This window comes from Lycorma delicatula, chromosome 8 (genome assembly GCF_047948215.1).
Source record: "Lycorma delicatula isolate Av1 chromosome 8, ASM4794821v1, whole genome shotgun sequence".
Lineage (NCBI taxonomy): Eukaryota > Metazoa > Arthropoda > Insecta > Hemiptera > Fulgoridae > Lycorma > Lycorma delicatula.
Window position 1 is genome coordinate 53,060,081 of NC_134462.1, and position 24,412 is coordinate 53,084,492.

The 24,412-nt window shown below is 28.7% G+C and overlaps 1 protein-coding gene across 4 annotated transcripts in view; it reads right to left on the reverse strand.

Annotated features, from left to right (window-relative positions):
• Positions 1–5,647: 5,647 nt before the first annotated feature.
• The window catches only part of LOC142328586 (magnesium-dependent phosphatase 1-like), a 52,618-nt gene continuing 33,853 nt past the window's right edge, over positions 5,648–24,412 (reverse strand). For 3 of the 4 annotated variants that reach the window (XM_075372360.1, XM_075372358.1, XM_075372356.1), the window contains 2 exons: positions 23,803–24,006; positions 5,648–5,878 (listed from right to left, as the gene is read on the reverse strand). In XM_075372360.1, coding sequence (XP_075228475.1) covers positions 5,653–5,878; positions 23,803–24,006 — 430 coding nt within the window. In that variant the 3' untranslated portion in view covers positions 5,648–5,652. Of the gene's footprint in view, positions 5,879–12,884; positions 13,273–23,802; positions 24,007–24,412 lie in introns of those variants that run through there. The other variant, XM_075372359.1, reaches the window with a different exon arrangement.

Consider the following 24,412-nt stretch of genomic DNA (forward strand, 5'->3'; position numbering starts at 1 on the left):
CCTTCCATCTCTTCATCACACTAATTGGTTGGATAGTGAAAATCATTTTTCTTAGAGAAGGCAACTCTACCTCATTCACTTTACACATGTCACAAAAAGGGGAAAACGTATTTATGAATTAAGAATGTTTAATTTAACATTTTTCCAGAAAACCAAATGTGGTTTATTATGATATTTAAGTAGACCAGGCTTTATTTATTTGCATAAAATGAAGTAACACACTATTAGTTAGTGTTAAAATATGAAGCAGTGCCATATTTTCAGAAGGTACAATTGTAAGATATGAGCCATCTGTCTCATCATGATATCTGTAAGACTTAGCCAAGGTGTAGACTATGAAGACCTTTCCAAACCCTCTTTGTATACATTAAAGTTTCTTATGATAATTTTTATAACGTATAACTTACTGTAATACTTTTCTCTCTACATTTAGCTTATTGTAGCTCATGAAATTTTTTTATTGCGCATTCAATTCATTTTTTATGTGCACAGTCCATCACGAAATATGATAATTTTTAAAAAGTTTTTTCTTCATTTTTGATGTACTTACTAAAATCAGAAGCAAGAGAGGCCTATTATTGCTCAGTTGAAATCACTTTTTATATAGATTTGTGTATGAATTTTTTGTCTCATACCGTAATGATCAGTTTGAGTGTTGCAAAGTACGCTTATGAGAAAGTTTTGCACAGTAATGAAAATTTATGAGATTGGGTTTCAGATAAAAACAGATAAGAGAACTAACACATCATTTGTTTAATCTTGTGAATCAGAAACGCTTATTAGGATTGATTATAGGCAAGTAAGTGTGTCGTGGAAGATTAGTTGAAGATCTGTGCAGTTTCAGAAAAAGCCTTAAGTAAGGGGGCCAATTCTAGCCCTCATGATTGGTATTAGAAGGCAAATATAAGAAGAATAAAGTTACTTGCATGGCATTTAGAGATTTAAAGAAAGCATCTGGCAACACAGAATGGAATTAAATAATTTTAAGAAAAATCAGACTTTCTTATCAGGAAGGAAGAAATATGTATAATCTATACAAGTCAGATAGCAGTTAAGAATAGAAAGTGAAAAAAAGTGAGCTCTTCTTTCAGAAACAGGGATATAGTTCATATGGCTTCGTAAATTCATATTAATAGCGTTGATAATTTACAAAATAATTTCTTGTGTTATTTTTATTATAAGAAATTTAACTTTTCATCAGGACATGATTGATCCTGACCCACAGTATCTCACAGGTTCATTTTAATTAAGTAGTATAAGTGAAATATTTTATAATACCAGCATTTTATTTAAGCAGTTTCTTATATTTAAATGAAATGTAATATGAATATGCTAGTTGTCATTCACACTTAATTTTAACATTTTAAACAATTTTTGTTTATTTTATTTTTACATTCACTGAATTTCTTTCTAATAGTTTTTAATATAATTTTTAACAGTTTTACACATCATAACTTGATTAAGAAAAATAGTGTAATTTGTATCTTTTTTTAATAAGGCATAATTCGTTTATAGCTTAATAATATAGTTTATTCATTAAAGTTTAACTGGCATAAACACCAGTTGGACAGTAGTTTCTATGTAGAGCTATATCAGAATTAAATAGACTGGGAGAAAATGAAAACTTCAGTACACCAATAAAATCTCATAATAAAAATGAAGATGAAAATTTATCTTTATAACTTTCAAAGATGTGTGTTAAGAAATATTGTATATAATTCTCATGTATTTGACAAAACACTGCTGACTACAAATTATTAGCGGTTTTAAAAACAGAAAATCCAGATCTGCAAATAAATGTTATGCACAAATTTTTTTACATATGAGGAGTATGGATTTTAGATGTAAGACAAATAAAAATAATAGGAAAATTTTGGTAGAAAAACACGATATACATTTCAAACAAATAAATTTTTTAAAACAAATGAAAATTTACAGATGGGAAGGAAGCCAGTTATTTTTCAGGGTAGTCCTTCAGTCAATCCACATTTGTAAAAAGTTATGATTGGACTGATGACATGACTATTGATGTTTACAGAAAAAGTGTATTCAAAGAATCAAAACATAAAGTGCATACCGGCAGAACTACAGGAGAAATTCTGAGTGCTGTTTTGATTTTTAAATAGGGTCATAAGCAAGCAGAAGACCCAAAGAACATGAATACTGAGAATTAAGAGAAATGGCTGGAAACAAATATCATACCAAACTTCCCACCTCATTTAGTTTTAGTTATTGACAAAGCTTGCTATCATAAGTAAAATTACAGAAGGTGCTGAATTAAAACTGCAGAAGGTTAGAATGGCTATAAAGCCAATTATGTTAAAAACTGAACTCTATGAATTAGTGCAATTAAATAATCCTTGCTTTGAAAAGTATTAGGAAGGGAAAAGAATATAAAAATCAAAGGTTGAGAAAGAATTCTCTGAGCTGCTACCTGAATATTAAAAGCAGCGCTGTAAACATGTCCTAAAAATAGAGTAGCATTATCATGAGACAGAGTTGCTGATGTGCAAACAGAAAGGTTTACACAAACTAACAAATTATAGCAAAAACAACGACAATACTGCCAATGAATTACTGTCATCAGATTACGACAGTGCTGATTGAAAAAATTAAACATTTTTAAAAATGTATCTTGTCTTCCTATTTTCCATTTTTGTTAAAATATTAAACTTTAGATAAAGCAAACAAAAATTAAATAAAATTAAGCAAATAAAAAAATAATAAAATTGGATGTAAAAAGAAATATATTAAAAAAATCATAGGTGCATAACCCATAGAATTGGTATAGTGGTAAATTATTAACAACTGATTTTTGTAGTCAAAGGTTGTGAGGCTAAAATTCTAGTAAAGGTAAGTTACTTTTATACAAATTTGAATTCTAGACAGTGGATAGCAATGTACTTTGATGGTTGGGGTTCAATTATGCAGACATCTCAGGAATGATCAGCATGTATATGCACAAGATTCTATACTTCATTTACAAATTATATACATATCATCCTCATCTCATTTGACCAAGGGGTTGCTCATTCTTCACACATTTGAACAGTTTGTTGTTGGTCAGTTTGCATTAGGAGTAGAAAATAAAAATAAGGTGAATAATAAAGGAAAACAGACTCGTTCACTGTACAGCAGGGTCATGTTACTGTGTTTAGCTTGTGTTTATATTGATATTCTTCATACCTTACTCCCAGTTGCCAGTCTAGCAATCCCTTACCCGTACTGAGTGTCAACTTTCTGAATGTTGTTATGTTAACAAAGTGCTAAGTACTTTTACTAAAAAAACAAATGTAATCCCAGTGAATTATTTTTGTGTAGCAATATGAGGGTTATCTGAAAAGTTTTCAGCTTCAACATGAAGATGGCAGCACTCATCAACAAAAAGTTAGGGAGTGTATTCGTGCATGCTTTGAAAGGTACTCACTGAAATTTCAATATTTTAGACACTCGTTTGAGTAAGTCATTGTGAGTGTTTTTGTGAAGATGGAAAAAATTGAATACTGTACCGTGATTTAGTACTTACATTTGAAAGGCAATAGCCTATGCAAATTAAAACCGAGTAGGACATTGTTTATGGAGACTCTGTCCCATCATTTGCCACTGTGAAGATATGAGCAGCTGAATTTAAACTGGTCGTACCTGCTTGGTTTATGATGAGCGTTCGGGATGGCCAAAAACTGCAACCACCACTGAATTATCGAAAAAGTTCACCAAATAGTACTGAACAACCGACGAATTAAGGTTAGAGAGAGAGCAGAGGCTATGGGCATATCGAAAGAACATGGTTGTCATACATATATTAACTGAAGAATTGTATATGCATAAACTATCTGCATGTTGGGTGGCACATTTGCTCACTTTGAATAAAAAATGCATTCGAATGAACAATTCCAAGGCCCTGCTGGAGCAGTTTAAACTGAACGAGCCAGATTTTTTGCATCGATTCATAACTGTAGATGAAACATGAATCCACCACTATACTCCTGCGATGAAACAACTGTCAAATAGTGGACTGCAAAGGATGAACCTGCTCCGAAAAAAGCGAAGATGGTTCCATCGGCCAGGAAGGTGATAGCGACTTTTTTGGGACAGTAAAAGAATTTTTTTATCGATTATCTTCAAAAAGGTAAAACAATAACAGAACAATATTACGCATCATTACTTGACAAGCTGAAGGCAGAAATTGCAAAAAACTACCACATTTGAAGGAGAAGAAGACGCTTTTCCATCAGGACAATGCGCCTGCTCACACTTTGACAGTTGCCATGGCTAAAATTCACATATTGCACTTTGAATTGGTTGACCACTCACTAGATCTGGCCCCTTCTTGACCTTTTCTTGTTTCCTAACCTTAAAGTTTCATTTGGAGGAAAGAGATTTTCATCAGACGAGGAGTTTATCGTGTATGTAAATGCCTATTTTGCGGAGAAAGATGCCAGCTGCTATTTGGAAGGGTTAAAGAGGTTAGAAGATCATTGGAAAAAGTGTATCTCTCAACCCTCGTATGTGAATGTTTTGATAAGACAGATATAACTTGAAGGTTAATAATAACCAACCATATTCTTAAATTATTTATTAAAGTAGATATATAAGTTGGGGTCTCCTTTTACATGGCAATGTTTAAATTATGAAGTGATTAAACATAGTTAAATATAAATTTCTGTCTAAAATTATAATATACATAACTTTAGCAATTGCAATAAGATTTGAAACAACTGAATCATGTAAACCAAATAACTTTTTTTTAAAATATTTCCTTGAAGTTCACTTTGAACTATGAATAAAATAAATCAATTAGTGCAATAAAAAAAAGAATTTATTAAATTAAACGTATGACTAAAACAAAAATATACAAATTTATAAAATAATTAGATTATGTATTAAATATTAAAATATAACATTTTATTTGAAAACATTCAACAGCTTAAATTATTTTTAATTGTGCTTGATTTACAGAAATGCAAGTAATATTATATTTATGATGTAACTCTTGGAACAAAAGAAGCTGGAAATGTGAAAATTTGATCAAACTGTTCTGATTATAAGCTGAATGTATTTGTAGATGGATAGTCCTAAATGTAAAAAATTTCCCGAATGCTTATTATAAAAATCATCAAATGAAAACAAATAATACTTTGTGACTGAGTTAACGTGATTTTTGGCAATGCCACTAATGAGCAAATGGCAAGTGATGTGATAACACTGCAAAAACTAACTTACTTCTGAAGTATAATGTAATACGTGTATAATTTTGTTATTAATTTTTATTCTGTAAAGTTGCTGAACTTTAGGTGTATGATTAAAACATCAATCAATTAAAAATCTGAAGTATAGTTTTGTAAAGCAGTGAGCCTTTGTTTAAGTTTAGTTCTTTTTGTTAAAAATGTATTATTCTTTATATAATGAGATGTATACCTATTTTTACAAATTGTGGTAAAAAGTGTTTTGTTATAATGATATTCTTTTAATAAATCTGTAATCTTAGCTTAAAAGGTAAATTATATCATTAATTATGTATATATATATATATATATATATATATCTATATATATATATATATATATATATATATATATATATATATATCCTATATATATATATATATATATATATATATATATCTATATATATATATATATTTTTTTTTTTTTAATCATATCTTGAAGGTACAAGAGTAAAAGATTTATGTGGATTACGAACAAATTTTTGAATATTGTTTAAATAGTTTGTTAATCCATACATGAAAAATTCGCTTTTAAATTCTCTGTTAACATAAACGGATGTTGTTCTGTTTTTAGCAATAGATACGGCTTCATCATACTCATGTGCGTAGAACAACATTTCTTCAGGTATTATCTTCGACATCTTGCACAACCTATGTACAGTTCACAGATATAATGCTTCTGTAAAATCATTACTAGGTTATTTTTTTTTTTTCACTCAATGTAATCTCATGTGTTATAATCCAGAAATTAATCCTGATTCTATTGTAAGTAAATTAATATTAATTAGATGATAATTGAAAAGTAAATGTATTCTCCTTTAATTCATATGAAAAAATTACAATAAATAATTAGCACGTAAAAATATCTTGTTTTTCTCTATGATGTTCTTTTATTTATTTAAATAAATTGATAGATTTATCATTCTGGAAATTTCTTAACATTAATATATTTTGGGTTCAAATGCTAGTGACTGTTGGGAATTGCACACGATAAAAAATTAATTTCTTATTAATAAAAAAAAACCTGTAACTATATCAGTTATATATATGAATAAGTAAATAAATTTACATCTAGTAAGGCTTTTTTGATTTGAGGCATGTAGGCAGCTGTACCTGCAGCTTGGTACATTAATAAGAAGCCCTTTAATTAAAATCTTTAATTAAAGATTTATTATTTAGAAAATAATGATAAAATTGTGGATGGGACAGTTTTGAGAAGCTGTTTGTGTTAAAGTAAGTAATCTGGACCAGATTTCAAACTGTCAGCTTCTCACACTTGAGGACAAGCATTAATGATTACCCATCAGAATACTGATATTTTATTACATTTACACAATAATTAATACGTTATGCTCTGCACAATAAATGAATGATTTACCAAACTACATGAATATAAATTTTCTATAAGAAATCAGAACATTCAAAATACAACTAGATCTAAATTGTGCCATAATAATTTTTTAATTATTTTAAACATCTTAATTAGGAATGTAATCCTAATGAATATTGTAATCTGAGACACTTAGAGATTCATATAACATTGACGCATTGATTGTGTAAAATAGATTTAAACCTTTGTTCATTATAATTACTGTAAACATGTATAAACCATTGGGTAGAGTATTTAGGAATATCTTTCTTAAATATTTATTTAACTGTAATTTTTATAAATATAATTACATCGAGTAATTAAAATGTATTATGATATTCAAAATCAACAGTTGAATTTCCAGATTCTAGTTACATGCTAATGACATATAATTTAGAATAAATTCCAATTTCTTATTAATAATGTCAATATTGAGAGGCTAGTCAAAGTAATTAAAGCAACTGAAGAAAAACATTTATTATTATAAATATTCTCTAACTTGTTATTAGAAGGGGTATTTCCCTTTGCATTCTCCCTAATATTAACATATTTAAATAAATATTCCACAATAATTTAAAAAGGCAGAATACAAAATAGAATTATTAAAAATTGTAAACAGCACATTTAATTACATTAAAATTATTCTTTCATAAGACTTTTCAGTTATGCAGCTCATTTTTAGATTGAAGTGACTTCATATTGAATATAAGCTGAACACTTAGTTAACCAAAAAGTAACCTAGAAGAACAATTTTCATATACAGAGTGTCCCACAAAGAGACTATCGGGACATGTTTTACTGGTGAAAATAATGAAAAAAGTTCATATAAACATAGGTCTGGAAACAATTTGTTTTCAAGTTACAGCTAACGAAATATTTCAGCTCTTCTAATAAAATAAGCCCTACCATAATTTTTGGGACTCAAATTATGGAGTATAGTTAGTGATTATATAATTTGAGCTGGGAAATATGATAAAAAAAGTCCAGCAGTTTTTATGAACACAAGTTTTCTAGTACGTTTAGTTTATCAAAAAAGTAAAACAAGAAAGTTTTCCAGTAAAATAAAATTTGGTGTCGAAAGACAGGTTTTTTTAGGTTTGTAGTATAATAGCTTTGTTAAATGAATAATAAATGTGGAAGGTTTAGTAACAAACTTGTAAAGAATTTAATTCTGAGAAAATTGATGTAAATACAGCCAATAAAAATTAAATAAAAACTTTTAAAAATCAATTTTTTATTGAAGTAAACAGATAAAAAATTATATTATTCTTTCTGTACATAACAAACATTCTTTGGTGTATCAGCATTTATGAACAAAAGGGTTATTTTATGGTGAAAATCATCATGCTAATGATGAACATCGTGTGATTCAGTGTAGCCCAGGCACTAGTTCAAGGCAAATTTCATGTCGCACTGGTTTGTCAAAAAACAGTATGGTGCATCCTACGAAAAGAAAATCTTTATCCATTTCACCTGCAGAAGGTTCAAAGTTTGTGGCCCACAGATTACCCTCACTGGTTAAACTTCTATCATTAGCTTCTAGACAACGCTGATAAGCAAAATTCAATTTTATTTACTGATAAAACCACTTTTATGAGAAACGGAGTCGTCTTCAATTTTATAAATACTAAGTTATGGAGCGAAGACAATTCACGTGCTACTGTGGAAACAGGTTTCCAACATAGATTCACATTAATGTTTAATGTGGCATTATTTATGATAAAATTGTGGGAATTTTTTGGAGGATGTACTTACAAACTAGAGTGCAAATGATTTTTCAGAATGATGGTGCAACAACACATCTTTCTTTAGTAGCTGGAAATCAGTTGAATTTTAATTTCTTAAACTGGATTGGATGTGGTGGACCAATCAATTGGCCACCACAATCACCTGTGACTTAACGCCACTAGTAAATGATTACAATACACTAGAAAATGAAAAAAAATAGTATACCAACAAAAAGTTAATACTAAAGAAGAGTTACTCATTAAAATACAAAATGCTATTGAATTTATAAAATGAATCTGAGATGATACCAAAGCCACTGGAAATATTATATCGGGCAAGTGCTGTGTACATTGTGAAGGAGAGAATTTCAAACAGTTACTGCAACTGAGGTTTGTTATCCTGTTACAATTTGTAACTTAATGTATTTTATTCTTTTTTTCTTTTACTATATGAAGAATAATGTTTATTAGGTACACAAAGAATAATACAATTTTCTGTATATTTTTCATCTGTGTCACTTCACCAAAAAGCAATTTTTAAAAGTTTTCATTTACTTTTTATTGGCTGCATTTAGATTAATTTTCTCAGCATTATTCTCTACAATTTTTTTACTAAATCTCCACATTTATAAGCAATTATAACTAAGCGTAAAAGTCAGTCAAAAAAAAACTTGCCTTTCAACACCAAATTTTATGTTTTACTGGAAAACTTGTGTTTATAAAAACTACTGGAGTTACAGTTCTGGGACCTGTTTTATTCTATTTCCTAGCTCAAATTACCTAAGAAACCAACATTTTTTCTCTAATTTTGATCCCAAAAATTAAAGTAGGGGTTTTTTTTATTAAAAGAGCTGAAATCTGAGTGAAATTTTCCGCTAGCCACAACTCAAAAACTAAGCACGTCCAGATTTATGTTTGTATGAACATTTTTCATTATTTTCACCAGTAGAATTAGGATTGAAAGTTTCTTCGTTGGACTCTCTGTACGGAGTGGTAAAATTATACATATTGTGGAATTGTGCTACAAATTTAAGCAATGTTAGCTCTATCACATTCTGTGTCTTACTGCTCAATAAATAGGGGGTAAAATATTGCTTTCAGATAAAAGAAGGATGTTAATTATCATCAAATGAAACACAATTCCTCAAGGGTATATAAAGATAAACTGCTTTTACTACATTATTATTTTTTAACTTCTCATTGTATGTTGGAGTAATGGGTTACAGATTTAAACAACTATCAAGGAACAAATAAAAGTAGGAGAAATAACAAGCAATAATGACAGATACCAATAATTGATGAGTTATTAAATTCAGTAAATGCTTTAAGAAAATATGTCACATGTATGATAGTATAATATCTACTGCATGTATTTTAAATACACTCAATAAGATAACAATTCTTGATACAAAATTATTTACATCAAAATACATTTAGTTTAATTTAAACATACTGTTTTATTGATTGATAGATTATTCTGGATAATTCCATAACAATTGTTTGTAATGAATTATTGTTTTTTTTTTTTCATATTAGCTGTTATGCAATAGTTTTCTCATTCTGTTTAGTTTCTTTTAATTTTATTTAATATCTTTTTGAGACATTCTAAAAATTCCCATTGCTGGACAAGTAAAAATTAGTCTTTACATAATGTCATTCACTACCGACATCAATGAAAACCACATTTTATTATCAATGCTTTGACATAAAAAAATTTTCTGAGTGGTATTGAATATTGTAACACATGGAATGTGCTTCTCTTTGTTTGTAGGTGCTCTTACAAATGTTTATATTGAATATAATTTGTATTAGTAATATGATTATTTAATGAAATTAAATAAAAGTTTCTACTTGTTTGATCATGTAGCATTTGGATATGAAAGTATTAATAATACTTTAAAAATCTCATTCTAAGTAATTACATGCAGCTAAACTTTTAAACAACAGTCAGATTTACTAATGAAAAGGAAAAAAGATTAGTCTATGTAAACTTTAAGTACTAAATAGTTTATTATTTTGTTTTAAATATAGGCTGAAATTGATAAATGTAACTTGCATTTTGTAGATTTAAAAATTTAAAAACTTAAATCTCAATGATAAATATCCATGTAAAAAATTACAAGTCAGTTTGTTGACTGTTGTTTTTAAACAATATTAAAATGAAAAAATAACTGAAAAGAAATGTCTAAAAATATTAGTCTTTATATTATATGCTCATTTGCAGACATTTAAAGTTACTGCATAAATAAATTCATCAGCTAAAAAAAAAGAAAAGATATTTAATAAAAATTGAACTAGAATTATAATATTTATTAAATGCAAAACATGAAGTGAGTTATTACCAAAGCAAAGCAGAGTATGCTTATCTTGCTTTATTGATAATAAGTCCTAAAAATTTTATATATAAGATATTCAAGTTGAAAGTGGACTATAATTTCATCCTACTTTTTTCAGTTTGTTGTGTTAGTATGATGCAGTTATATTGTGCAAAAAAGCTTTATAAAACTGTAGCTGGAATGTAAAGATTAGATCTCTCTACTTCCATGCAAATAATTCTTGTTAATAGGTATGAAGCTGATTGTTGACAAGATAGACACCTACTGTAATTATGTGTTCTAAGCGCAGATAACAGAAGATATGCCATTAATAAAGTATATTATATTTATTTTGTAAAATTAATTTCACATACACTTTAAATTTTATTTCTTTTTGAATTTTTAAACATTTTTCTAACAAAAACGTTTGTTTATCATTGTTAAAAATTTACTGAAAAGTTTGAGCAAGAAGCATAGTAAAACATGAACTTGAGAAGCCAATTAACATTTATTGAACAGGTGTAATATTTTATAAGAAATATACTTATAGAAGTCAGTATTAACATTAGAGGTACTGCATGCTGTTCAAGCAGCAGAAGGATTGATGCCTCAAACCTTCAAAATTATTAATTAACAAAATTTATTCACATGGAAGCAGATGAGATTTAGTTTTTACATTCCAGTTACAGTTTTATAAAGCTTTTTCCGCAATATAACTATATCATACTAATAAAACCAACTGAAAAAAGTAATTCAGTTCCTTATTTTAGATAATTAACCTTACCAAAAAATATTTTTGTAGATTCAGTATACTGTGAAGCAGTGCCAAAATGCTATTCACATCAAATGAAAGTTTCAAATTATAAAGTAATTCAAAGTAACAATTAATTGCCCCTTTATTTCTTGAAAGCATCATAAATCTGAAGAGTACCAAGAAATTATTCTATAATTTATTCCTTTGAATAATAACAGTGAAACTATTTATACTGCTATGACAGTGGAACACGTACATGTGGTAAGTTTTGATGCTGTGCTGTGTAATTTTTAATAAAAAAAAAAAAATGTTATTAGACCATGAACTCCTATTTTTTCTTATTTTTCCAGACTTCTTCTCAGAAAGGAATTTAAGAGAGTCTATCTACAGAAGCAATCCACACATCCTGGAGAAGCAAAACATAAACATTGTCATGGTGCTATCCAGAAAATATGAAAGTAAGCAAAAAAAAAAAAAAAGATTAATTATGGGGCAATTTACTTTTAAATTGAACATCTGTAAATATATTGGTACATGAATTTTTTTTGATAATTTACCTCTATTGTATTTATAAATGTGAGATTTCTGAAAGTAAACATTGGTTAGTAGAGAATTTATATTGACCTGGATAGAGGATAATTGCAGAAAATTTGTACGATATTTCACTAGTCAACAAAGATTTTATCTGAATAATTTTAGCAGATTTTTGTATATTTTTTGACTGAATTTAATATAATCTCAAAATTTGTTCTAGTGGCTTCATTTTTTTTTATCTATTTATTTTTAACACACAATTTAAAAACAAGTGTATATGTTAAAAGCACTGTTTTTGCATCTCTCAAAACAATTTATTTCAGTGTCATACCTTTGATGGGTAAGTAATGATGTTAATATAAATTTTTAATTTATTTTCATACTGTATGATTCATTAGTTTATAGAATTATCAGTTGCTTTTAGTTTGTTTATTAATCTTGTCATTATGATAAAAAGCTTCCTAAATGGAGTTACCATAAGTTCAATTGATTGTTGTCTTTCAGATTTAACAACACCCTCTACTAGAGTAATAAAGCAGTACTGTAAATTTTTTTTTTTTAATCCTGCTGTATGGGTGATAAACAATTTCAAGTAGAAGCAGTTTTCTTTTGAGTAGTTTTTTAAATATTGTTTAGAAAGTAGTGGGTTGCATAGATCTTTAAAAATTATTTATTCTTGTATTCACTTTCGGACATTTTTCCACAAAATCTTTCAAAAATAATGTATGAATCTAGCAAAATCTTCTACGAGGTTTATCAACAAGTAGTGGGGAACCCACTACTATGGAAAGTAGAATCTTAGCCTACTAGCAGATTACTACTCAATAGTTAATCAGGAGTACACAAACTAAAATATCAGTAAATTACACATTTTAGGTATTTGTATACATAGAAGTAATTTTTAAGAAAACAAAATTTCAAAGTTTTTTATTCAATGTTAATTAAAAATTCTGCCATCTAGAAAAACCTAAGTAATAAATATGAAATCAGTGCAAGAAAGTCACTAGAAATACTTTATTAGCTCAGTTAATTAAAAAAAATTACATTTAGTCAACTAGTACTATGAATTAATATTACTTCTGCTGCTGTTCTACCAATATTAAAGGCAGTTATTTTATTGTGATTATGATTATTATGATGAATTTTGTTTATCCACATAATCTTCTGCTAATTTCTGCTGAATTAAAAGGTAATTACGAAGTTCTTCTTGAACCTTCTTCATTGAAGGTAAACCAAGACAGCAGACATATGTTTCTAAATCCGAATTTTTAACTGCTTCAAGTTCTTCACGTGTACGAGAGAAGAAAAGTAAATCGCTGGATTTGCATCCAGTTAAATTGACCAACCTAAAATCAGCATCAGTATTATCTCCACAATTTCATTCAAATCACTCTTTAGGATAATAATTTAGATGAAAGGTAACTGAAAACTTATGAAATTATATTCACCCATGAGTCAAACTGAAAATTAAAATTATTTTACTTGAAATTCATTCAAATAAATAGTTTGTATATAACCAGCGAAATGTAGGTTATGTTTTACAAAAAAACCTGAAATTGGCAAAGGAAAAAAGAAGGTGTCATGTAAGTTGAATTTTGGAAAACAAAAGAATTCATTAACACTATAAAGGATTAGTGTTGCATATATGCGGCAATACTAAAGAATAGGTGTGATCATTGTACAGTAAATTCACTGGGGTAATACTATCGTCATGGTTCCATAATTCAAAACTCATTTAATAGAATTTTTTTCATGTTTTTTGATTTTAAAATGCAATATTTATTCAGCCAGTGACTAGTCATACCCACACACAATTTTGGATGGATATGATTGTCAATTATTTATTCACAGATGTTCTTGTAGGAACCCCTTTATTCGTCAGTTTCTATAAGTACATATACAAAATACATAAATGTCATTATTTTTCAAGCATTTTCTCACCATGATTTTTAAATTTAGGTTTTGTTCACTGCAATTTTTTGCCACTTTTAGTCACTTTTGATTTAAATAAATAAAACTATGTTTTCAATTGACTTTTGAATTACTTATTTACTAAGAATTAAATTATCTACAACATGTTGGCTTGTTTATGGCAAATTTATCAAGATAAATATACACCAAACCTAAAAAGTGTATTTTTTGACATCACAGTTTAATTTTTTACCAGTAAAGTTTAGAATGGACCATCTGGACACCAAACTTTTACTCAATAGACTAAAAGGTGTTACCTAACAATTTCAAGATGCATGAATGCCATTATTTATATACATAAATTAATATATTGACCACTGTGCTAATAAAATTTAATATTAAATGAAATTTAAACCATCAAACACCATAAATAGATTAGTTAATTTTGGATTGTCAACAAATTCAAAAATGGTTTATTTCGATGTATCACAAAATTAAATACCAATTGAAGATGCGGGATCCACAAAAATCGATGGTAAGTTTAACTTACCATATTAAAAGAATTAAGAAAAGATACAGTTTTTACAAATTTTTCTCAGTAGGTTTTTATCAATATCAGTTAGGTTTATGGTATCTCAATAGTTTTTTATACTAATCTATAATAGTAATTATCAATCTACTATCTGAGTAGAAACTAAGCTGTTTGTGTGCAACACAAAGTTACAGATACAGCCTCAATGATGATAGTTTGGAAAGATAGTTTATGAAGTTTGTATGGTTAGCACATTTACATTTAGGCTGAAAAATATTAGTTATGTGTCTTTCTCTTTTTTTCTGTTTAGCTTCCAGAACCACCTAAGGTAGGTTATACTTCAGTGTTTATGTGTCTTTGTTTAACTAACGTTACTGATTTATATAATCTCAGACAGTGAACTAATCTCTCATAGTTATTTATAACGTTAATATTGGTAATTTAAATATCCTGTTTCAAATCATAGATAGTATTGTATCATTAATAAATATAATATTGGTTCAAATAGTTTAATTGATGCGTTTTATTTTATTGCGTTGAAATAACAATAATCTTCTTTCAAGGTCAAGATGATAATTTCTTTGTAATGCACATCAAAGTTTTTAAGTGAAAATTGGAAGTGGGTTTTAGAAACTTTTGAAATATATTTGTTGGTGAGTGGACCTGGTGGTAAATCTGATTGAAAAAGATAATACAATTAAGTATTTTACTAATAAAATCTTAACAAATATTCTAAAAAGGTTTCAGGAATATTGCAAATAGGAAAAAATATGTTTTATTAATTTTTGCTTCAATATCAAAATGAAAATCTCTTTTCATGCTGGTATTTAATTGTTTATTGTAGACTGTGAGTACATTAACCTTGAAGAAATATTTTGCAGTAAACTTGTTTTGTGCTTTTTTATATTATGAATTACTCAAGTGTTTCAAGTGTGCATTCTTTATTGTTTATAAGTAAGATTTTCATTTGTTGTTAGTATATGTGGGGCTTGTTTCAATGAATCAAACTTGATAGCGCTTTCAAAATTCAAAAAACTCATAAATGCAATTCAGCCTTTAAAAGTTTTCAATAAAATAAATTATTTAAGATGTTTATGCAGATTTCTCAGATCTAGAAATTTGTGTCGCTGAGAAAACATTGATATTTGGAAAAAAAAATTGTAAAAGATATTTATATTGTTTAATAGTTCAACTAAACAAATTAAAATTTTTACAATTTCTTAAAATCATGGTTGAAATGGATACATAAATTTACTGCTTCACTGTCCCAGGCTTTCCTATTCTGTGATGCATATAAACCTTCTGAGTACAGGAGTTACCTTCAAAGCTTTTTTTTTTTCTAAAAGGCTAAATAAATGAATGTTGGTTATTCTTGAGAATGACCATCCCATTTTAAGAAGGTAGGTAGAAGTAGGTAGTAGGTTGTGTTTCATGTCAAGTTAACTGATATTTGATTTTGATGGCTGAGAGAAAACTACTATTATTGTATAATGAGACTGACAACATTTTTCAAATTTTTAACAAATTTTCTTAATGTCGCTGTTATGTTATATATACTGTCTAGTACATTATATTTTAGATATCATACATGTGATGGTAATTTATTATTTTCCAGTTTTTATATATATATATGTATATGTATATGTATATGTATGTGTATGTGTATGTGTATGCGTATGCGTATGCGTATGCGTATGCGTATGCGTATGCGTATGCGTATGCGTATGCGTATGCGTATGCGTATGCGTATGCGTATGCGTATGCGTATGCGTATGCGTATGCGTATGCGTATGCGTATGCGTATGCGTATGCGTATGCGTATGCGTATGCGTATGCGTATGCGTATGCGTATGCGTATGCGTATGCGTATGCGTATGCGTATGCGTATGCGTATGCGTATGCGTATGCGTATGCGTATGCGTATGCGTATGCGTATGCGTATGCGTATGCGTATGCGTATGCGTATGCGTATGCGTATGCGTATGCGTATGCGTATGCGTATGCGTATGCGTATGCGTATGCGTATGCGTATGCGTATGCGTATGCGTATGCGTATGCGTATGCGTATGCGTATGCGTGTGCGTGTGTGTGTGTGTGTGTGTGTGTGTGTGTGTGTGTGTGTGTGTGTATTATTTATATTACATATAGCCATTATAATCAAATTATTATGATATTTATCAAGTTTGATCCTTTTGATGGAATGCTTGAAATTTTGGACACTTGAGATTAGTTGCTTATTTGCGGCGATCGAGTAAAACAAAGAAGTTTTGGCACTTTCTGAAAACTGGATGAAATTGAAGTTCCAGCTGTTATAAACTATTTTGTTTTAAAAGGTTTAATACTGAGGACATACAAAAAGATTTAGATTTCACTTTAAAGGATTCTTCCCCTTTGTTTTTGATAGTAGAAAGTGTTCAAGTTAATGAGGCCCCCATCACTCAGTAGTTTATACTAGATACATATTTTTATTAAAGTGCATGTATTGGTATGAGATGAGTAAAATAATGTGGAAGATGTTGAACGACTAGAGCTGGAATGGAGCGGACTGTTTATTGCCTGCACATTTGAGTATTGCCAGCCTGTGTCGAGCATTGACTTTTAAACAATGTTGCATAATTGTGTGTTGTTTGTTAAAATGCAGTTAATTGTTGAAGAGCATGTATTCGTGATGGAAAATTATTTAGAGATGAAATGTCATATTTTGTGTTAGCAAAAGTTCAGGAAGAAATTTGAAAAGGAAGCACCACTAAAAAATGTTATTCTAAAGTTAGTTAAACAATTTTGTAAAACAGATTCAGTGTTAGACCAGAAACATCCCAATACAGGTCAGTTTTAACAATGCAGGTCACACAGGAATTAAAGTGGCAGTTATAAGATCTCCTCATAAATCTGAAGACTAAGCTGGAAAAAGAATATTTCACTAGGTTCAGCTCATTCTTCAGTGAGAAGAATGCTGAAATGTTATCCGTATTGAATTCAGGTTTTCCATGAGCGAAGTGATCCTGATTATGCTAAAGGTCATTTTTTTGATTTGATTAATTCACCATATAAACTCGAGGCTTGTGCATGGGAATACAAGACAAAATTTTAATAGTGTATGAAAAATGCCATGCCTGACCACGATGAAGACCAAAACACTACTACTGTCAATGGTTCAAGAACTTCATTTGAGGTAACATTGGTATTTACATCAAGTGTTTTTCATAGATAAAGCGTGGTTTCGCCTTGGTAGATATGTTAATAATCAGAACTACCAGACCTGGGGTACTAAAAACCGCTCACATTTTCTTTGAATCTCCCCTATACCCACAAAGAATAGATGTATAGTATGCGGTTTCAAGATTACAAATAGGACCCTTGATTTTTTAAAAAAAACAATGCTGCCATCTACCAAGAAATTATTCAATAGTTCTTAGCCTTACTGCAAGAGGATGATCACATGACTGCTGATAACAAAAGGACTTCGCCACTTGACATACAACTCACTCTACTGCAGAGAAGCTGCAGGATTTTTTCAGTGGAAGAATCATTTCTAAAGGATTTGTCCACCAAGATTCGCTGATCGGCCTAGACTTCTTTCTATGGGGTTACTTAAAAGAAATTGTTTAGAGGAGCAATCCACACACTGAAGGAATTGAAGAAAATCATTACCAATGCCATCCAGAAATAAACAAAATACAGCTAACAAGAGTAGCCAGGACATGGTCAAATGTGTTGACAAGTGTATAGAAATGAATGGACATAATTTTCAACACCTGTAAATTATTATGTAAGTGTTTGCCAATAAGTTATTATTTATATACTAAATTAAGTGATGGGATCTTTTTAAATTGAAAGCTGGATGCTAAATCTAAATAAGGTCGTACATCCATTCTAGAATATGAATGCTCAGGATGCCCAAAAACTGCTAAGACATGATAAAATTGTCACAAAAGTCCACTATGTGGTATTAAATGATTGCTGATTTAAGGTGCGTGACATTGCAGACATCTCAATGGACCATGTTCATTATATTTTGGGTATGAAAAAGCTTTCCTCTCTGTGGGTGTCACTGTGTCATTGATTGTTATATGCTACCATAATTTAATATTTACAATACATCGCAGTTGGCCACTTTGCAAGTTGTTAGTGGAGGTACTAAAATGATGTCTGTGTTTAGTCCTAGTAGAGGGAGACAGCTATTATTCAGCGTGGTCGTGTGTTTTTCTTACATGCAATTTACTTTCAAAACATCTAGTTATCACCACAGATCTTGTAAAAATTCACCAGATAAATTTTTGTGTTTGTGGATGTTTTGAATTTGGATCTAAAACAAAAGAAGTAAAAATGTGTATCTTTTTTGTATTTTGGTTGTATAAAGGGGTTCCTAATGTTTATTGTGTAAGGTTATATATGACGAGTTAGTGGCTGAAGGCCAGCAGAAGCTCACTGCTATTTGCCATCCCTGTGGTACGGCGTGTCTATCAATCAGTCTATCAGTCATTTTGATGAATGTTACCTTGACTTATGAACACAGAAATATATAAAAAATAAATAGAAATTAAAATTTTAATCTGCCATGTGCCATTGAAGTGGTATGATATTAATATTTCAAAATTTAGTGACAGTGATGAAAATATAAATCTTTCCAAGAACACTTGTGATCCTATTTATACTCCTCAGATATACAGTGAACCCCATCTTATCCATCAAAATGAATTAAAAAATACGATGTATGACTTGGGCCTATCTAAACAGCAGGTTGAATTTCTCAGCTCTCAACTGCAAGAGTGGAATTTGTAAGTAGATGAAACAAGGATTACATCCTTTAGAAAAATAAATGCTATTTTCTTAGTATTCTATAAAATGGAGGGTCCTTTTTATATATGTTTTGGTTTATATGGATGAATGATTAAAGTAGGAATAGACCATAAAACTAAACAATGCCACTGTTTTATTGATTCATCTAAACATATCATAAGGCAGTTTTACTCCACAATGAAAATAAGAAGTCATGCATGTACAACAGTTGCTATTCAGTTTTTGTGGAAGAAACGTACAATAACATGGTTGTCATTCTAAAATGGTTTAATTGGTAAGTTGAAAATCATAGCAAAATTAGTAGACCTTCAAGGTTTGTTTACAAAACATTGCAGTTTTTTTTAATGTTTATGAGATAACAGAGCAACACAACATTTTTAAAAGAAATACTGACAAAAAGACCGTCTCTTGAACCAGGTGATCAAAATATCTCATATGACCAACTTGGATTCTTATTGAATCCAAGTTGTTAATGATGATTCTTCTTCTTTCGCTTCACATCAATTTAGGATTAATGAAATATTTTGATAAGGAAGGTGAAGGTTTCAAACAATTTAGAAAACTTTCTACAATTAGGTGAAGCCAAATTTAGAGTATTTTTATTGGCCCTGATATTGGTAAAGTGATTCATGTTTCTGTTTTTGAAGAAAAACTTAACCAAAAGAAATTAGCAGTATGTCAAAATCTCAGAGGATACCTGGCTTTCAGCATTCTAATCCAAGAATTTAAATGTCAGATCAACAACCCTCTGAATGCCAACTGAACCAGCTGAAAGTTATTGTTTTTAAGGAATAGGATGTTGATGTAATTTACTTAAATAATTTTATGAATAAAATTTATTCATGTGTTTAAAAATTAAATTAAGAATTTAATGTTTATTGCGTTTTTAATATTGTTTGATACATTGACATTTTCCTTTATAAATTATTTTTTGTAATATTTTGCTATTATTATTATTTTTTTATATTTTTATATATTTATGATGCATTCAATGTATCTTTTGGAGAAATTAATATAATCAGTGTAAACTGCAAATTATTTGTATATCATGAATGATATTATTTTAAGGTAAAATATATATATATTACTTTTTGTGAACTAGTTTATAATAGCTCAATTTTTTACTTCATCAGCTTTTTATATTTAAATTCCAACTTTATACATTATAAAGATTTGATTAACATTACTTTCATATCCACTTAGTCACTGAAATGCAGAATTAGATTTTAAAGAAGTTGTAAAAGTGATTAAGCTAATAACCTGATATAAAAATTTTGAAAATGCACATTTTATTAAATTAAGGTTTTATTGTTAAAATGGATCTTAAATTACATCCTATTTGTCGTTGATATGTCACCAAAAATATTTTGAATTTTAATGTGAAAGAGGTTTTTTTTTTAATGTGTAGCAGTCTTTTTTTTAAATAGCTTGGAAACCATTGATCAAGAAGAAAAAAACAAAGTGCACATGTTTAATTTTCACAAAATTTAAATTAATTTGAGATGTATCAGTTTAGAACCATTCAATTTAATATAAATTTGACCAAGATAGAATTTTTTAAATAAATTATATTTTTCGCCTCTTTAATAAAATCCAACATTCTCTGCACTATTCTTGAAATTTAATTTACAGAAAAACTAAGAGCCCTGAGCAAAAAATGGTTCCTATAATGAAGAAAATGTTTAAGGCCTTTAATTCCTTTTAAGTTCCCTGATACCTTTAGTTCCTTTAATTTACAACCTATGAAACGTCTTTATATACATAAAAATTAATGCACATCATGAAAATGACTTTAATTTTTATGAAAATTAATTTTTTTTAGTTGGCTTAATTTTAAACAATTCAGTTAATAATTTTGATTTGTGATGATTAATAATATTGAATTAATTTATTGATGGAACAGCTCTGAAAAAAATCTTTTGTGTGTTGATTCTGTAATTTAAATTAAGTTGTTTTTTAAATGTTAACTTACAAGTGTTCCGTCTCCCAGGCTTCTGTAGTAAAGTTCTTTTGAACAATTTTAAGGTTCTACCCATAATAAATTTCAACATTTTTTAGTGTTTTTAGTTGTAATGCAAACACTGCATGTATGATTTAGTGATTCAATTTAAAATTGTTTGCGTTACAATTTCTTTTTTTATTTTATAAATATTTTCATACTGATCTTTCAACAGATTAAATAATTGTAATTTGTCGAATTAATATTAATAGTGTCAGGAACACCAGAGTATAAGTTTTAGAATTAATCATTCCAGTAATACATTACAGTTTACAAACATATTAAACTATGTAGCAACTATTAATGTTAAAGTTAATTTTATTTTATGTTCAAAAATATGTTGTTATTTTTTATGGCCTTACAATATTTTATTCTTTATTTTTAAAACACAATTTATGCTAATCTATGAAGTAATGATGTAATCAATGTTCCAACTATTATCTATTTATACAAATCTATGTAGGTGTTGTTGAAGCTTTCACCTATTACCTTTAGTTAGTATAATTTATAATGAGATTTTAATTTTGTGTTAATAAATTATATTATTATTAATATTTCATGATAATTAATTTATATTTTATATTCAATACCTTACTTGTGTTTTCTTTTTTATATACCCTTATTTATTTCACTGTAATTAATTAATACATTTCATTTGCTAGTAGATTTTACTAATTTTGTACAGAATTTAACAAATTGACCACTATAACAAAATTGAAATAATAAAGTGGAAATAAAAATATAATAATTAATAAAAAAAAGTATTTATTTTTGTCAAAGTTTATAAAATTTAAATGATATGCAGAATGGGAATTGATTGTTGGACTGGCAGCTGGTTTTTTGTTACCTCTATGAAGTCCTTTCTTTTCCCTATTTAGCCTTTGGTAATTACTGTTTAGATAATACTTCAGAGGATGAAATGTATGAGTGTAAATAAAGTGCAGTCTTGTACAGTCTCAGTTCGACCATTCCTGAGATGTGTAGATCTGTATGAAGCCCTGTCTCAAACCAACATTACTTCTGACAACCCAGATAGAACTAATGTAATATCTAATACATGTTGCAACTTTGATGAATAATACTTTTGTAATAATATTCAAACAAAATTTTCAATTGTATTTATTTTACATTATTTTTGTCAGTGCCAAAAATAATATTTCTGTATTAGCAATACCATAAACACTGTTGCACCAGAAACACTGAATAATCAGATAATTCTGGTATATTCCCATGTTTTCTTTTGTTTTCAAATTTATTTAATTATAGAGAGTATAATAAATATATAACAGAGTTAATATATATAAGGAAGTATATACAAAGAGCACTTACCATATGGTGACTCAATGAGTCAGCTAACTATTAGTGCTTTTTGCAACAGGGTTACAGACTGCCAGTTTGAAACATAAGATTTTATGAAAAATTGTCACAATTTAATTTTGTCTAACAGCCAGGAACCTCACTTTATATAAAGCTAAAATAGCATTTGTCTCAATTATCAACTGTCATAATTGCACTAACCCAAAACGGAAAAAATCCTCTTGAAGCAGTTTGTGCAGTTAACAATAAAGCAAGAAGAAAATATCTAAAAAACCTTTTACAGATCTGTGTGTTTAAAATAATCTCTTCATCATGAGATATTAGACAAAAGTTAAATACAAAAAAAGTATATATTTTTTAGGATAAATCATTAACTTTTTGATTAGTTTTTCATTCAACCCAGTCTGGTTTGATTAATCAAGCAGTGCTTAATTAAACTTCTTTGTACACAAAAGTTTAAAGAGTATTAATTTTTTGTTTTTGTATAGCTAAAAAAACGACAACAAAGTTGTAATATTTTCCTAGCATTAAATAACAATGTATCAAGATAATTAGGATTGTTTTTGACACAGTCCATTACCTCTGCAGCAAACTGATATCGTAGGCGCCGATCATTTGGATTAATGTGATGAAGTTGTAACTTATACACCCGCAAACGAAGTCGCTTATAAACAATGTAGTGAACAGTGGAACGAGACATTTGCAGTTCGTAATTAGCCTGCCTAATTAATTTTTCAGGGCTGTCAGTCAATACATCATGTACACGACTCATAGTCTCATCATTAATTTGAAAATTTTGGATGATTTCCAGTTTGTGAAATCTAGCTTCCAGTCTCTCTTAAAATCGTTGATAAATATACTTATATGTAGGAGGATTGATATTCCATTCGGTACTTACACGCTGTGTAACTGATTGAAACTCCGCTGACCAAAGCATGCACTAAACCTTCTCAACTGACTACAATTGTATTGTGAGTTGGCTTGCCTATGCTTACGTACTCCGCTGATCTTGAAAGTATATAGAACAAATATTGAAGATATTTTCTGTCGATTGAGCCTATGTTTAAGAGATTACGATGACTGGTTTTCTAAATATAAGCCATTACGTTTTTGATATCTTTAACCCGGACACTCTGTACATGTTCTATTGAAGAATAGATTAAGTTAGTATATGATGCAGGAAGAAAAATATTGGTGAAAATATTTTTTTTAAGTGTTGTGTTTTGAAAAACTCCAATTTACATCGTTAAATAAAATTATTAAGAAATAATATAAATAATAATATTTGTGATGATGAATAATTGTAATAATACTCACTTAGCAATGTGATTAACTTTTGGTCCAGGCTCTAAAATTATGTATCTAAAGAATTCTCTCCAGTTATATTTATCAAGTACTTCTTCACCAGTTCTTCCGACTACAGCCATTTCAAAATTTGATTTTTTAAGGGATCTTAGTATACCTGGTACTGCTTTATATGGTTTAAGCCGTATTCCATCAGCATCTATCAACTGTCCATCCCTAAAAAAAATAATTTACGTGAGTTTGTATTATAGAGCATGCAGCAGTTACGATATAAATATATTCATTATGAAAGTTTTTGAAATTTATTAATATGTTTTATTTTATCAGACAAATTTGTGAAATTTAAAAATACTAGTATATGTCTAGATTATAAATTAATAAAGGAATTGTTTTAAAATAGCCAAATATTTCCTTATCTCCCAGTTTAATTCTTTGTGGGTATTAATTACATCAAGATTTATTATTCAGAGAGAGTAACATCATTTTTCAAATCTTTGACTCTGTGGTCTGCTTACATCCACACTAGGCAGTTAAAAAAAAAAACACTAAAAAACTAAGACACTATTCAAATAAGGCTTTTTCAACAGGAAATGTATATTTATTGATGTTTGTTTTTACTGGA